The sequence below is a fragment of the Rhinolophus ferrumequinum genome, chromosome 18 (genome assembly GCF_004115265.2).
Source record: "Rhinolophus ferrumequinum isolate MPI-CBG mRhiFer1 chromosome 18, mRhiFer1_v1.p, whole genome shotgun sequence".
NCBI lineage: Eukaryota > Metazoa > Chordata > Mammalia > Chiroptera > Rhinolophidae > Rhinolophus > Rhinolophus ferrumequinum.
In genome coordinates this window covers 32,122,091-32,137,710 of record NC_046301.1, presented here as the reverse complement: position 1 = coordinate 32,137,710, position 15,620 = coordinate 32,122,091, and the positions used below count along the sequence as shown (strand labels likewise).

At 34.3% G+C, this 15,620-nt stretch overlaps 1 protein-coding gene across 2 annotated transcripts in view; it reads right to left on the bottom strand.

Annotated features, from left to right (window-relative positions):
• GLRA3 (glycine receptor alpha 3) overlaps positions 1–13,604 on the bottom strand; it is a 141,412-nt gene extending 127,808 nt beyond the window's left edge. For both annotated transcript variants that reach the window (XM_033134602.1, XM_033134603.1), the window contains exon 1: positions 13,090–13,604. In XM_033134602.1, the coding sequence (XP_032990493.1) occupies positions 13,090–13,160 (71 nt within the window). In that variant the 5' untranslated portion in view covers positions 13,161–13,604. The remainder of the gene's footprint in view (positions 1–13,089) is intronic.
• Positions 13,605–15,620: the final 2,016 nt, after the last annotated feature.

Below are 15,620 nucleotides of genomic sequence, written 5' to 3'. Positions count from 1 at the left end.
TCTAGAGTCTTTCTAGAGTTCAATTTGATAAGGGATGGATCACCCAAAGTTCAATTTAAGAGTATTCTGTTACTTATATTTCAAATATATCTCAACAAGTGTAACTTACCAAAAGATCACTGAGTGTGGTTTCAGAACCATTTTTCTAGTGACAACTTGAAAGTGATTCCATTATACCAATGGGGAAAATGTTGATCAAGAATTGTGTTTCTCTTCTGAATCAAATCTTATTTGGCAAAACACCTCTTAGACCTTTCAAATATGCACTAAGCTTGTTTTTAAAAATACTCTACAGAAGGTAAGAAGGGGGATGGTAGAAGAGGGTGAACAGAGTCAAATATATGGTGATAGAAGGAGCACTGGGCGGGGAGCATACAATGTGATATATAGATTATGTGTTATGGAATTGTACCCTTGAAACCTATGTAACTTTACTAACCATTGTCACCCCAATAAATTTAATTTTAAAAAACTATACATTTTATTTTAATCTAATATATGTGCATTATACAAAATAATCATAAAAAATGTTAATACAATAAAATTAAGAAAAAAAGTACCTTAATCGCACCATGCAGAGATAACACAGAAATCACAGTTTTACTTGAGATTTTAACTGTTATAGGTATTTACCAAATATAAATAAATACATACATACATACATACATACATACATACATAAAATACAACAGAAGTACTACTACCTTAATTTGAACTCTCTACTTTCTATTTTCAACTAATTGTGCTTGCATCAATACCTACTGATAAAATGCATTTTTATAAATCCCCAAATCAGTAAGATTCAGGACATAACGACATGATATTTTAAAGCACCAATCTCTGGAGTCTCTGAACCCAAAAAAGATGTACACAGAATATTAAAATGGAGTCATAATAAGATTTTTTTTTTCCCTAAGAGCAGTGGCTTACTCAGATTATGGTAGACAGTCCCCATTTGTGTGACTACAAATATTTATGCTAGTGTCACCTTTCAATGGAAGGTGTTCAGGCTTAGATTTATTCAAGACAGATTGAACCTTTTTCTTCTTCTGGTGTAGGAAACCCCACATTTGCCTGACCACTGCATTCCTTTAAGGAGGGAGAAATGGCATAGGATAAAGGCAGGAATCAAACAATAAAGCAAAAAAGAGTTTATAATTGGAAGTGATAAGGAAAGGAAAATATAGCAGTGAGCATAGTGTTACTCCATTTCCCTCTAGTGAAAATCAGCCTCTACATTAAGATTTTTTTATTGGACTATATTCTTTTTAAAAATTAAGAGAGAAAAGAGGTCAGCAAGATGTAACCCCTGATGTTAATATTATACTTAAAGCTAATATTCAGCTGAGATTACTCTGATTCTTCTCCCGTCTTATCCGTCTGTCTCACCTCTATTTCCTTCTTTGCCCTCTCCACCTTTCTTCTTTGTGTACACCTAAACTATCTAGGCAAAATGATAACAGTTTCCCAAGAAATAAAAGGATGTTAAAACCCTCTGCATTATAGTGGTTGTTTCGTGTGGCAGTAAGAACATATGTTTTCCTTTAACCATGCATAACAAAATCCCTAAAAACAATGCTTCGTAGAAAAGGTTAGCCATTTTCAAGATGTAAAAGAAAAGGGTTCAGAGGTGCAAACACAAAATGTATGCCAATGTTCCCAAACTTGGTGCCTGTGGATAAAAACAAAGACTAAAATTTTGAAAGTGGGTCTCATTTTTACATTTTTGATGAAAATATTAATTAAAAAGTCTTACTGTGATCCTAATGGAATGGACCATATTTCACCCTTTAAAAATTGATGTGATCATTTCCTTTTCCACTCTCAAATAGCCTAGATTGCAGTGCTTGTTTGGAAAAACAAGCCATTAATTTGAATTGGGTGATGTGAGTTCTACCTCTGGCTTTGCCACCTAACTCAGTGCAGTCTGAATACAGATTAGGTCTCTAGGCTTCATTCTCCTGTGCAGAGTGATGAAGTATCTGCTGCAACAGAGCTGGACTGAATCCTCTAAGAAAGCTGTGAGCACATCCCTGCCATGTAACAGAAGTAACGTAGACTGGGCTCTATTCTTTGTTTTGGAACTGTTGAAGCAGATTAAACTTGTCTGCTCATAGTTTATCTTTATCTCAGCTGATGACCTTTTCTCCCAATTCAAAGGGATTATTGAGCATTCAACTGCTGAATTATGAAATCACAGCCCCTATATCTACAGCTTGCCATGTTCTGCACCTATTCTAACTTCATATCTAGTCCTCCAGAAAGATTTAGCACTCTTCTGGTTCAAAAACTACCCTTCAACTACTGCTCTTTAAACACTCTTTTTTCATCTTGTGAATGATTTCGCCCCTTCTCTTCTGTACCTCTCTGTCGCTTCCTAAGCATTTCTTAAACCATTGACTTCTTCCTTCCAGACTATAAACAAGCTCAAATCTTTTTCCATTTTTAAAACAAAACAAAACCAACAAACAAACCAAGAATTGCCTATCTCAACTGTGCACACTATTACTTTCCCTTCTAGTAGCCTCTTGAAAAAAAGGAATCTGTATTTATCTTTTTCTTTAACTCACCATTCAATGTTAAGCTAACATATTTGGTGTATTTTTACACCAAAAATGCACGTAAGAGGTTACTAATAATCTTTCATATTTATTTTTGTTTTTATGGCATTTGATATGACTGATCACCCTTTCATTTCCAAAACTCTTCTGTTAGGTTCTATGACATAATCTCGTTCTCCTTTTTCTCTTATACATAACTTCTTGTTTCCAGCATTTCTCCTTCTTCCCATCCCTTAGAGGTTGATGTTCTTAAAACAATACTTTTCAAAACTGAATGTGCTTGTCTATTATCTGCAGGGCTTGACAAAATGCAGATTCGGGTTCAGTAAGTCTATGGTGGAGTTTGGAATCTGTAGTTCTTAGTGATAATTATTTCCTGGTTAAAACACCATATTTTGAGGAGCAAAGCCCTAGTCAGGGAAGGACTTTTCACATCTGCACACCACAATTATTACAGATGTTATCCATTCATCGCTCAGCCAGCAGTGTGAGATGGGGACTGGGGAAGGGAGAATGACATACCCTAAATTTCAGAGACTTAAAGGAAAAATAAGGGTTTTTAAATATTATTGTTGTCAACTATAATTGAAAAATAAATTTTAAAAATATGTAGAAGTGTTTTAAGGTCATTACAAAGAAACAACCTAAAGCAGAGGAAGATTTCTAATAGCTTTATTCATATAATCCTCTGTTACCTGTATTCTTTCCAATAAATAATATAAGAGGCAAGAGACACAGGAGTTTTCTTCATTTGTACTAGGCAGTGGGATATGCTATACAAAGTGGGGTCCCTCAGTGTTTCAATAGACTAAAGTAGGTCTCTTCTTAAAAAGGAATGATTTAAGAACTAGTGGAAAATACCATTTAATGCATCCTAGAGTGTTTTATTATGTTTTAATAAGAAAATAATTTAAGAGAGAGATTATTTTTAAGTTTTGGAGGTCAAGACCTCATTACATACATCATTCTTCTTTTCCTTGTCAGAAATGCAATCGTTTATAAAACTATGAAAAGTCATAAATCTTCTTTTCTTGGATTTTTGTTTTATTTAATCTACCAATAACTAAGTTTCAGTCCTCAAACTTCTGATACACAGAGCAAATACGTTTAAATGATACAAGTCAACCAACAAGTATATACCAGGGATGCCCAAAAAATGTATACAAGTGGACAATTTTGTCAACGTTGCTCAAGCAGCAGTCTCCCATACTCAGAAGTGTCTGGATGCTGATGGTAACCACTTTGAGCACCTCTTGTAATTGCAGAAGTCAAACATGACTCGTATTCATCTTTTATTATCGGTCTATATTGAGTACTACAATTTTAATACAGTATTTTCCTTTCTTAAAATGAGTATACAGTTTTTTGGCACCCTCTGTATGTATGTATGTGTGGAGAGAGAAAGAGAGAGACATCAACAGAACAAGTGAATATAAAGGAGTTTATCCAAATATTTTCTTTCGTTAATATCAAGTGATGGCAATAAACATTTTGTTTAGAAATAGAGAAACCTATTAATTGAATAAACATTTGCTGATATTTTCCAACACCCTACAATAGTCATATAATTTTTCCCAGGAAATTCATCTTAAAACAACATAAAACATAGGTTTATTAGAGAGAAAAAAACAAAACTTGGAGGTCCCATGGTGGCAATGTTGCTATTAAGTTTGCTGTAGCCTCCATTTCACATGGAAGCTGACCTGTTACCTCTGCTAACAAAGCTTTCCCTGCCTGAAATGCTCTTCTCTCTTTTCTGCCCACTCAAATTTCATCAACTGTTTAGATCTATTTAAATTCCCTTCTTCCTTATGAAGAATTTATACTCCTTTCCATTCCTAAAAAAGATGTTTCCTTTTCTCAATGTTTATACTTGTTACTATTTTGGGTCATTATTCATGACTACATTTTTGAAAAGTGCCAGCAAAAAAGAAATTATCATTCAACCATCCTTTATATAGTGTCTTGGGCCTAAAACATAAATGTATATGAATAAAGAGATTAAAAGACAAAAACAAATATTCTGTTATATCAATGGTTCTCAGTTTATCTAGAGAGTTGAAAACTTGTCAGTAATTCTGATCTCAGAACTGTGATAGGTACCATAACAGAAATTTAAATAGTATGCTTTGAGTAAATGCATTATTTATTTGATTATTATTGAGGATGGTCATTTAATTATGTCTTCTCTTTCTAGTTCAGACAGCTTATAAAAAGTAGATAATTAAAATTATATATCGATTTAAAGATACAGTTTTATATATTTGTGTATATATTTGATATATACATTTCATTGTTATTTGCTACAACCATTATTATATGAAGTATTATTTCCATTTTTCCAATGTTTAAAAGAGAGCAAGCTATCACATGGAAACTCAGCACTGCTTCTTTCAGGAGAGGTGGGAATAGATCCCAAATAGGAACAAGTGAGGCATAGGTGAGTAGTGAGAAAATGGGAAAATGTAGATTTCTTTTGGAGAAATTTTTCTGTGAAAGAAAAGAGAGATAAGAGGCAAGCGGGTAAATATACCAGTATTACCATAGACAAATAAAATTAGGAATAAAGAAAAAACAAAGCACCAAATTACCCCTTGAATGCTAGAAGCAGAGAAAGGCAGCATAGTATTTTTAGTTATGCTTAGAGAGAGTTATTTATTTGAAATTTTCCATCTGCTTTTGGGGAAAAACAATGCTTTATTCCAAAATTAGTGAGCCCTTTCAGTGTGCCACACACTTTTAAGCCCTAGAGACAGAATTTAGGAATATGTTACCGTCCCTGCCCTCAAGGACTTCACAATTTGAACTAGACGCAGTACTCAGGCAATTACCACACCCCTGGGATATGTGCAGTACCAAAGGCATTGGGTGCCTGGAAACAGAGGTCGCATCCTCACGTAGATTTGGGGGGAGAATCAGAGAAGGATTCTTTGAAAAGGGAAAGTGAGTTGAGTAGAAATTAGCCAGACAAATGTAGTTCACATTTTCCTCCCAGTCATTTGATGGAGGACATTTGAGTGGTCATTTCATTGAGGTTCAAATCACTCATCTTCTCCCTCGTCTCCATCGTATGTATTGTATGGCCAATCTGAACCAAACCAAAACAAACGAAAAAAGAAACAAGGCAAACATCATAGAAAATAAATAGACTGTAATGATAATCTCTCCAAGATTCTTTTTAAAAGTAGTTGTATGAAATTATGGAAGGCATCTAACAATGATGTTAGTAGGGGCAGTCGTGATTTAAAATTTATTAATAGAAAGCGGCTTCTGGAAGCCATACACATTTATGGGAAAAGATGTTGGTTAAGTTCTCTAATGCTTTTAGGATTAACTTATCTTAAAGGGTGTCAATAGATAAATGATGCCAACCATTTGTTTATTTCACAAAGTTGCAAAGCTCTAATAAAATCCAAAACAAGTAAATACTTCCTTTATTCTTAGATCATCACTCCAAATGGTAAAACTATACAAGTCTAGTCTAGGCAGTATCATGAAAAAGTAGTAACCATTGTACCATGACTTCTCTATGGGTGATGTCACCACTGGGGGAACGGGAGAAAGTTTTATCTTATCTCAAGGATGAAAAATTGTCTCATTTATAAAGCACACACACACACACACACACACACATATATATGATACATATATACTATATATAAACATGTATATATTATACATGAGCAAATATACAGTGTAGTGTGATATTATAATGTCATGGGAGCAATTAAAAAAAAAGTCTAAAAATATCTTTAAAAAGCTCCTTACGAGGTAATAATAGAGAAAAAAGTTTGAGAAATAATGCATTGTACAATACAAATTTCAGTTTCTCATCATGATAAGGAGAAAAAAATCCATCACTTTTCCAGTAGATGCTGCCAGTTTTTATCTGTTTTACAACCTTGTCTCAAACTAGGTAACATCTGAGATCCGTTTGATGTTATATCATTTATGAGATCTTGAACACCAGACTCCCTTTTCATTCCAAGTAATAACACAGATTTAAATAGAATTCAAATCTAAAGTCATAAATAGACATATGACAGGCAGATGTCACCACAATGTTTATTTGTTACATATGGAGCATCTACTCCACGCATGACATTGAATTAAATATTATGGAGATAAAAACAAAGATCAGAATCAATCTTATCCTTGTGGGACTTACAGTTAAGAGGGAGAGGGAAGACTTGCATGAAAATCTAAAACATACATTTGAAAGTGATGTCACATGGTCTCCGCTCTACAGTGGTATATTGTTAAAAGCTGAGGTTCTGTTTCCCCAGTACAACACACACTGCCTGGAATGTAGTCCTTTTTTTTTTATTTCTCCATACATTTTTATAAAGTTATAGAGAGATTCAGGTAAAAAACTCCAGGCACTCTGAAACTGGAGTATTCAAACTTCAGGAATTAGAGTACCTGCATGGAAAAGGTTATCATTTCAAACCATGCCTCAAATGAAAACTTTCCACAAACAGGAGGGTCAAGCATGGAGAACAAAAAAAGAAAAAAAGAAAGAAAAATATATACAAAGACAAATATTTAAGCAGCCACCTAAAGAAAAAGGACATTCACTATGGCCTGGAGAGTATAGAATGGCGTTTTAGTTTTTATTAATTAAAATTGTTTCATAAATATTTTCCTTCTGAGGTAAAGAGGTTCTTATTGCTGGAAAATTTTCAAGTTTACAGGATGGCCACCTATTAGAGATATTTTGCGAGATTCTCAAATTTAGGTAAGATATTAGACGGACCAGTTTCTACCTCTCATGCAAGCCCAATCATCTTTGTCAGCAGTTGTTGTATAACAGTATCAGAAATATCTCAGGGTCTAGCCTGAACTCCCACTTGGTTAAGGCAATGTTTGTATGCACTCACAGAAAATTCTTCATCATTTGCATTAGAAGTTATTCCATTCAACAAATTATTTCCAGAGACTTTTAGATTTTATGCTATTCCTATTTGTATCAATGAGGTGAGTACTTCTGTGCATTAAATTGTCTGAGAGGTGCTGGTAATACTTCCTCCTAAAAGCATTTCCAGTATGGAGATTCGGAAAGAATTTCAGAAATTCACTTCAAGGGAACTCCTTATTCCTTAACTTCTCCTTCTCCTTCTCCTTCTCCTTCTCATCCTTCTCCTCCTCCTCCTCCTCCCTCTCCTTCTTCTCCTTCTTCTCTTATTGTTCTTATTCTTCTTTTACCATTGTTTTCTCTTTTGACAATGCCCGAGGCTTTCATTCTCTATGTCCTTAAAATATGTATGGTTGTCATACAGTTGTTGGGATAGCTTCGTTTTCTGTGGCTGCACAGCCCATTCTAATCACACACTTTCTGTTTGTGACTAAACACATGGCTCTGTCTTGGCATTCCTGCCTTCACTCTGGAACCAGTTCTCTGAAAGTCACTCCCTTGTCTCTCATCCTGAGCCACTCACTCAAGCAAAACAAAGCTAGAGCTATCCCTTTCTCCTAGTGGGGAAAGACAACCCACGTTTCCTATAGACACTTATCCATGCATGAATTTATTTTCAATAAGTACTGTGAATCCAAGTAGAAAGATAACAATGTGGACAAGGGTAAGAGACAGGTTTGGTGGGAAAATCAAGGAGGATCCACTATATATGCTTCGTGAAGTAAGGAAAAGTAAAAGATGTATGTTCCCCCAAATAATTCCCTAGAAATCCATGGGAAAACTTAAGTTAATAAAATGTACCATCAATGACTGTGGGCTAATTTATGATATTAGTTGAAATTAGAGCATTGGAAGGTTCTATAGAAAAGTGATAGGAAGATATAGGCTATTGAGATATAAGAGGAGGTCCTTGGGATCGACAGTATAAAACTATGATACTGTGACTCTGTCATTTGGTTATGATTAGTGTCACCTCCACAGTGTAGCTCAGAGCTCTCTGAGTTCTTCTCTGTGCCCTGCTCTGAATATTCTACCATCATTACATACAAATATTTTCTCTGTTCTTTCTTCTTTGCACAAGTACGGTCACCATCATAACACTGACAGTTAAATCTACAGTTCACGCATTGTCTCTGCATTCCTAGCTGACAGCAAGATAGCAAAGTCTACTGCTAACCTCTCAAAACACCCCAAATCAAGTTCAATGTCCTCTTTTCTTCCAGCAATCCAAATCCTCTACCTGATTTTCTTTAAACGATTTTCCATATTTTGATGAAAAACTCAAACATGGTCTCCAAATTCTAAAATTAGCATATTAGTCTTTTCTTCTTGTAGATTTGTCATTGGTGTTTGTTTAAATAGTTCTTACTATTACTAGTTATTATTAGCTATCTTATGATTAATTGTAATTTTGAGAAAAACTCTATCTCTGAAAGAGAGGAATTCATAGAAATATTTTGAGCCACGTTACAAGACCACTCTTGTAATAACTATCCAGTTATACTTATATTATTTGCTTCTAAATTTTACCCATATTCCATTGTGAAAGGAAGCTGTGACTCCTTCATATTTTTGTAGGTTTGTTATTGTAAGCAACAGTAGTAGTTCTTGCTAGTAGAATATGATTTTAAACCATAAATTGGAATTCCTTCATCTGAATTCGACCATCACCATTCCCTAAGCACACTATATGCCCATGTCATAATTTTGAATGAATACTATCTTTACATGTTATTTTTGCTGATGGAACAAGCATCTTACAAGATCCAGCACAAGTACCAAGCCTTCTGGATAGCTCCCCTATCTCACATTCCCTAAACATTGTTGTTTGTATTTTTCTTTTGTCACTTGGCCTTTTGTACGTTCTTCCTTGCTAGACTCTAAGTTGCATGACAGGAAAAGTGGTAGTTTCCCAATCATGCATAGCCAAATTGTACCCAGCACAAGTATTTATGCAACAAAATTAAGCAATTCTGTTGAATTGTTTAACATTGCATATTAAGCACATATTTGTTGATTGAGTTGCCTCAGGACATACTTGTGTGGTCAAGGGAGAGAAAAATTATATAGAAGAGGAAACATTTTACAAGCTATTTTCTAAATATGCAGGACAAACTGCTTGAAGTATTGGCTAGACAACTGGGCCACGATCCTGCTTTACTTGGGAAAATATATGATTAGTTAGAAACACAAAGGGAAGAAGCATATATTATATGTGGCATAATTTTAAAAAGCTGCAAAGAATCCTGCTATTGTACCTGAACATAAGAAATCCCATAATAGTAAAAGTTTATTTCTTGAAGTACAGTTTTCTTCGGTATCTTACATAAGAAAATACAGCTAACATTAAAAAGGATTTTCCCCATCATCCAAAACATACCAAAAGCAAAAACAAGAAATTCTATGCCAAAATGTTTTTCTTAGGCTTTGAAGTAAACCAAGAAAGCATTTTACTTGTGATTATCTTGAAGTCTTAAATTCACATATTGAGTCTTTCACAATGTACCATAACTTCATAACTTATTCACATAGCAAGTCTATATTGATATCAAACTGTAAAGATGAAAATCAAAATTTTGTGTTATGAGAATAGTTAATTTAAACCAAATTTTTTTTGGCAGTCCCCCTGCTTTTGGAATTTGTTCCACAAGCTCTTCATAATCATCACTTATCTACATTTCAAAGAAAGCTGAACACTGGTGTTTTTGTTCTTTATTTTATTAATATGAGAACGAGGACCCAAATGCCATAGAAGAATTGTTTCAAAAAAAAGCAATATCTGAGCAAAGTGTCAAACTTTTAAAAACTTTACTACTAAGATATTCAGATTTCTTTTGTCTGTTTATGCAATTTTCTCATGTGTTTATTAATAAAGAAAAATCCTCCTTAAAAAAAATTATATTCTTATACCTGACGTATTCTGGTAGTGAATACTTCTAATTGTATTATGTTAGTAAATATTTTTGTTCTGCTGTTTTTGCCTTAATAAAATTTATTTACTAAAAACTAGAAATTATGCCAAGATAAAAGAACTAAAATATCATCTGTGGACTTGGAATAGTAGTATAAGAAAGTATTAGAAATTTTTATAATAATATTGCACTGATAAAATTTTGTACTAGTAATAGCAAGGAAAACTAGCAGACATTGCTGGTAAAAGTGTAAATAGGTATAACTGCTTTTGAAAGCTTGCACTGTCTACTAAAGAGCTAATCTATGCAGTATCTGCTAAACCAAAAATTCCTCCACTAAGGAAAGCTTTGGAAAGCTTTTAGGGAAACCTTACAGCTCACAAAAATGCATGTATTCACATGTAGTCACAAAAAGATATGTTCAAGGATATTTGTAGCATCACTAACCAAAACCTAAAAAATACCCAAATAATCCTCTACTGGCTAATGGATAAATTGTCATGACTTCATATAATGGAATACCATACAGCAATGAGAATAAACAAGCTGTTGTTACATGCACCAATATGGATAAATCGCATAAACATAATGTTCATAAAAATAAAGTAGATTCAATTGAGTATTTATATAAAGTTCAAAAGCAGGAAAAACATATTTATTGTTTCATAAGTCAGGACAGAGGTTATCTTTGGGCAGAGTAGTGCCTGGGAAAGGATATGGTGGTGGGAGGGGCAGTATGAGTTCTTCTGTGATACTGGCAATGCTACTTCTTGATCTGTGGTCTCTTTACATACATGTGTTACCTTTGTGAAACTTTATGTGGAAGCTTGTTATTTGTGCCCTTTTCTGGGTACATGTTATATCTCAAAAATTGTTTAAATCTTTAAAACCTATAAAGATTAAACTTCTTCAGAGAGTGGTGAGCTGCTGTTATCTAAGACTAGTCTACGATCAAGAAAAAGTTTATTCAATTTATGAAAGAAGAAAGAAAACTTGATTAAGAATACATGTATCATATAAACTTCTATATCGGGTATGTCTTTTTTAAGGGATTACATTTTGGGATTATTCATAAACACCTTTAACTAAAATTATTTAACATTAATGATCATGAATTTGAAATACAATTTTTGTGAACTTCAATAAAACTAGACAAACACCAGAGGCTCTAATGATGAAGAAGATTACATATCTAAGAATATATTACAACAAATATGGTGAATTGCCATTATACAAATTTGACCACATTGACCAAAACATTTTAGTTACTGACATTAAACTTCCAAAATCTAATTATCTATCAACTAAACTATCCTGATTTCTTGAAAAAATAAATATTATCATCTAATATTACCATCTAAGATACTAAAAATAGAGTAAAATCAATTTCTCTTATAACATACATTTTGTACTCCTTTCCATGAAATTTCCATAAATGTAAAAATTCTATACTCTTTGCTTTGATCACTACATATAAAATTTGTGACAACTGTAAAGTTACAAAACTTTATTAAGTCATATTAAAATATTGTCACTTAAAATATTCTTGTTTACAAGTTCAACCCCTTAAGAAAAACTCGATAATTTCAGTAATATAATAACCTTTACAACTAGTTCCTGTTACTACAGTCATATCAAAATAATATAACTTTCTGTAAGGCAGTGTTTATGAAATACATTATGTTTTTCTAAGGTACCCAAAGATGAAAACTTGACCTAGCAACCCAGGAAAGAATATTTACATACTTCAAATAGAAATCAGTATATACATAACCTAGTTACTCTAATTATTTGATTTGAGTCCTCTTGAAAAACTTATGAACCATAAAATAAAAATTATAATAATAAGGTAATTATAACAGTAAAATAAAATTTATGTTGATGATTCAAAAATCTATATGAGCAGTATCTTGCTTATACATTGTTTAATTAAGAACAGTGGTTAAATTATCTGATCTTTTGCCTAGTCTCTCTTCTTCTCTTTAAATTAATTAAAAAGAAAAAAATGAGGCCTACTGGACATGATAAGAAAATGACATGGTATAGAACAATTTTATTGTTCAATTGGTTTCTTATAATATTACTTTCTCCAAAAAGATTATTCCTAACATATAACATATCTAATGATTTAGTTATGATTTTGCCTCCATGTAGTACCTAAACTAAGCTCATTAGAAAATAGTACTTTCAAGGCCTTTATTTTTTGATTCGTGTAACTTAACCTCTGGATATATCAACAATGTTCAGAATTTCTCTGATCAGTAAATGCTTATGTCCTAATTTTTTTCTGCCTTTTAAAAAGTTAGTTATGTTCTATTTCTAATAACTAAATGTTTTATAACTTCCAAACAGAGAATAACATCCAGAACTTATAATTCACTTAGAAAAAAGGAAGATCTAATAGTAATTTGAGAAGGAAAAACTTGGCTCTAAAATAATTTTTCCAGAGTAATCTCAGCTGCAAATAATATATCAGTTACTAAAATACATTAATAACTGAAAATAGAGCAAATTTACATGTTTTCAAAGATCTCAACAAAGAGATTGCTAGATGATTTTAGATCGAAAACAATACTATTTAAGGGATGGTTTCAACAGGTCAATTTCTAATGGCATTCTTGGTTTCATCAATAACAAGTGGTCGCAACCTAGTACACAGGTTTCATTGAGTTCGCCAACTGTTAAAAACAAGTGGACTCACCTGAGTAATAGTGCTGCTTCCCAGAAATAAAATCCCGAAACTAATGTCCGAAAGTGTCTCACGGGGGCCATGATATGAAGAGATATTCACGATCCTGATATTAGTCTTATCCAAAGTGTGGGGGAATGAGAAAGCCGGGAATGCAAATGTGCAGTCTAACTCCGTGTGGTGGTGGAGACAAACGCCTGGAACGCTTCAGCACCACAGACAGCTCCCCGCAGACCGCGGGGGCCCTCTTTCAAACACTTGAAATTCCTTTTCAATCCCTGCTCTGGGCATTGAGCGGAAGATTCACAGGATTACAAATGTGCAGGTGATTTACACAGTGAAAACGGAATAATGGGTGAGATGAAATATATGAAGTGCCTAGGATCTGGGCAACAGTTCACTGGAGCTCTAGCGGCAAAGGAAGAATGCTTGTCCTTTCCTGACTCAGACCCACGTTTGGAGAAAGAGCAGCAGCAACAGCCGGAACAAAGATGCTTCTTCACCTGCTCCAAGTGCCGCCAGTCCGAATCCTACTCCCCACCTTTGGATAAAAGCCGAGACAGCTAGCGCGGCAAAGGGAGGCGGAGGCGGGGCCAGACGACACTTGCCTAGCTCGCAAATCACGACCTCACAGCGGGACAGAGTGACAGGCCACTCACGACGGTAGGCGGTGCTTAGCACTTCACCCTGTAAAAAAAAAAACAAAAAAACAAGCAGTGAGTAACAGATGCAGAACCTAAAAGGCGACTAGAAGGAGTTGGGGGAAGGAAGCCTCAGGGCCAAGAACTGGGAGAATCAGCAGCTTTTGTGGATTAGGTAGCAGAATTGCTTTTGAGAAACCCTCCTTGTTCGCTTCCGAGGAAAGGTACAATTTAGTAACGAAAGGTCTTTTCGGATGTGGCCCAATCTCTTGACCTTACACCGAAATGTAAGAGTAAACAGTAAGCCCGTGGAAAGGGCTAGGGAAGAGCCAAGAATGTGGCGCGTGGGCAGCAGCGGCGCAGGAGAATCCGTTGCTTCTAGAATCCTCTCATAACCCTGGCCAGCTTCTGGCCGGAAAGCGTTGTTGATTAGAGTAAGTTGAATTTCCATTCATCCATAATAAGGGTTCTGAAAAGATGAAGGTGGAAAATCTAATGGCTACTAGAGGCACAAGGCTACCCACCATTTCTTCTTACACATTTTCCATATCTTAACAATCAGTTCAAGCGAGGACAGCTAGGTCATATGGTACAACTGTTCTTCTGTCACCCGTCTCTCTACCCTGTTTCTCCGTTCCCCCCACCCCCAAATTGCCCCCACTCCCCTGACCATTTACATGTGGGTGTGGATTAGAAGACTGGAAAGTAAAATTGTGTGTGTGTGTGTGTGTGTGTGTGTGTGTGTGTGTGTTTATTCGAGTATCTCAGGATAATAGAATTTTTTTAAATTACAACCTATTCTTTAGCTCTTTATAATGGCTTTTATTTACTATCAGTGAGGATCAAAATTTTCACTCCTTGAATCTTAGTTCTTTCCCGAAACTTCTTCAGATAGTTATTCTGAAGCCCTACTTCAATCTCTTATCTTTCTCAATGACTAAACTACTTGCCAAGAATGTCTTCTTACTTTCTCACAAACATTTTCTTCTTACTTAAATTCCAACAGCAATTGGTATATCAATTATCCCATAAATCTCTATTCAATGCCCAAAGAGAAATGCTATGGGAATTCAAATGCATTACTTCAAAATGGATAGCATGAGACGATTAGAAAATGTTCTGTTTTACCGTAAAGTAGGGAATATTTAACAAAGATTTGAAATCAATTCACAGCTCATTTGTAAGATTTGAACCTGTGGACATTATAGCAGAAAACTTTTTAGGAGGAAGAGGGTAAAAAAAAAATCTTCAAAAGCGTAGAAGGAAGAAAAAGTGGGGTACATAGGATTTCAGTGGTAATATTTGTGTAGTTAACTATTGTATTGGATACTTTATGTATTACCTAATTTCTGCTCTCAAGACCCTAAGGTATACATAAGCTTATCTATGTTTTAATGATGAGGAAACTGAGGCCCAAAGATTTTTAAGCCACTTTTCCAATATCACTCTCTTACTATTTTAAGGCAGAAATGACATTCAAATTTTATCTAACTTCTAAACAGTTTATATTATTGGCATGAAAAGTAACCTGGTAACTGAAGGAAAGTAGTGGGAAATAAGTTTGAGGCATATTATAAAAGACTGTTAGATTCTGGACCAAATAGTGTACAAAGTTAAAAATTTTTGCTAAATTTTCTGGATGGTTGACATCACGTAAATATGGTTATAATATCTGGAGATACCTTCATCCACTTATTAATACACCAACCAATAAAAACCCCATTTCATACTTAAATTCCTTGTGAGGTTTTCCCATTGTGTAGACTTTTCTATGACAGACCTCTTAAACATGTAGGAATATGAAAAGCTTTTAAATGTGCAATACTCAAAACACCGTAACTTTAACTGACATCCCTTTCATTTTTCATCTGAGGTGAAATATGAGTGTGATACTCTTTCTCC